Genomic DNA, 1,406 nt, shown 5'->3' on the forward strand with positions numbered 1-1,406 from the left:
TTCTGAGCATCCTTCAACATCTGTTGCGGCTCGATCCGAAAGACGCCGCGAGCGATTTGGCGTGGGACACGGCGGAAACGTTGGTCCACAGAGCAACTCTGTTGGAGAATCGAGAAGACGCTACCAAGCTGTTGCGTTCGCCTAGCCTTCAGGTATGTCATATATCTCCGATCTTAATCGTGCAAACGTCGGATTCGATTTCGATATTCGCATTCCAGGCGAATCTCTGCTGCCACTGTCGGGCCACCGATCAAACGTGCGGAACATCACGNCAAAAATGAAAACCATCAATTGGAACAAGATACCTAATCACAAGGTGATCGTTACATCCATCATTTTCTTTCTTTTTTTTTCTTCTTCCTTTCTTTCTTTTCTTCTTTATTTTTTCTTTCTTTATTTTTTTCCTTCTGTTTTTCTTTCCTTCTTCTTTATTTCTTTTTTTCCTTCTTTCTTTCTTTTCTTCTTTCTTTCTTTCTTTCTTTCTTTTCTTCTTTCTTTCTTTCTTTATTTCTTTTCTTCTTTATTTTTTCTTTATTTTTTTCCTTCTGTTTTTTTTTCCTTCTTCTTTATTTCTTTTCTTCTTTCTTGCTTTCTTTATTTCTTTTCTTCTTTATTTTTTCTTTATTTTTTTCCTTCTGTTTTTTTTTCCTTCTTCTTTATTTCTTTTCTTCTTTCTTGCTTTCTTTATTTCTTTTCTTCTTTATTTTTTCTTTCTTTCTTTATTTTTTTCCTTCTGTTTTTTTTTCCTTCTTCTTTATTTCTTTTCTTCTTTCTTGCTTTCTTTATTTCTTTTCTTCTTTATTTTTTCTTTCTTTCTTTATTTTTTTCCTTCTGTTTTTCTTTCGTTCTTCTTTCTTTCTTCTCTTATTTCTTTCTTTCTTTACTTCTTTTCTTCTTTATTTTTTTTCCTTCTGTTTTTCTTTCCTTCTTTATTTCTTTTCTTCTTTCTTTCTTTCTTTATTTCTTTTCTTCTTTATTTTTTCTTTATTTTTTTCCTTCTGTTTTTTTTTCCTTCTTCTTTCTTTCTTTTCTTATTTCTTTCTTTCTTTACTTCTTTTCTTCTTTCTTTCTTTCTTTCTTTCTTTTCTTCTTCCTTTCTTTCTTTACTTCTTTTCTTCTTTATTTTTTCTTTCTTTCTTTATTTTTTTTCCTTCTATTTTTTTTCCTTCTTCTTTATTTCTTTTTTTCCTTCTTTCTTTCTTTTCTTCTTCCTTTCTTTCTTTACTTCTTTTCTTCTTTATTTTTTCTTTATTTTTTTCCTTCTGTTTTTCTTTCCTTCTTCTTTATTTCTTTTCTTCTTTCTTTCTTTCTTTATTTCTTTTCTTCTTTATTTTTTTTCCTTTTGTTTTTCTTTCCTTCTTTATTTCTTTTCTTCTTTCTTTCTTTCTTTATTTCTTTTCTTCTTT

General features: G+C 28.6%; 1 protein-coding gene across 1 annotated transcript in view; it reads left to right on the plus strand.

The window, feature by feature from the left end:
* The window catches only part of LOC102672628, a 15,601-nt gene that overhangs the window by 7,238 nt on the left and 6,957 nt on the right, over window positions 1-1,406 (plus strand). Inside the window, 3 exon segments of the mRNA XM_031513115.1 lie at window positions 1-152; window positions 219-278; window positions 281-316. Of these exon segments, the coding sequence (XP_031368975.1) occupies window positions 1-152; window positions 219-278; window positions 281-316 (248 nt within the window).

Source organism: Apis dorsata, unplaced genomic scaffold, assembly GCF_000469605.1.
Source record: "Apis dorsata unplaced genomic scaffold, Apis dorsata 1.3 scaffold_581, whole genome shotgun sequence".
Taxonomy (NCBI): domain Eukaryota; kingdom Metazoa; phylum Arthropoda; class Insecta; order Hymenoptera; family Apidae; genus Apis; species Apis dorsata.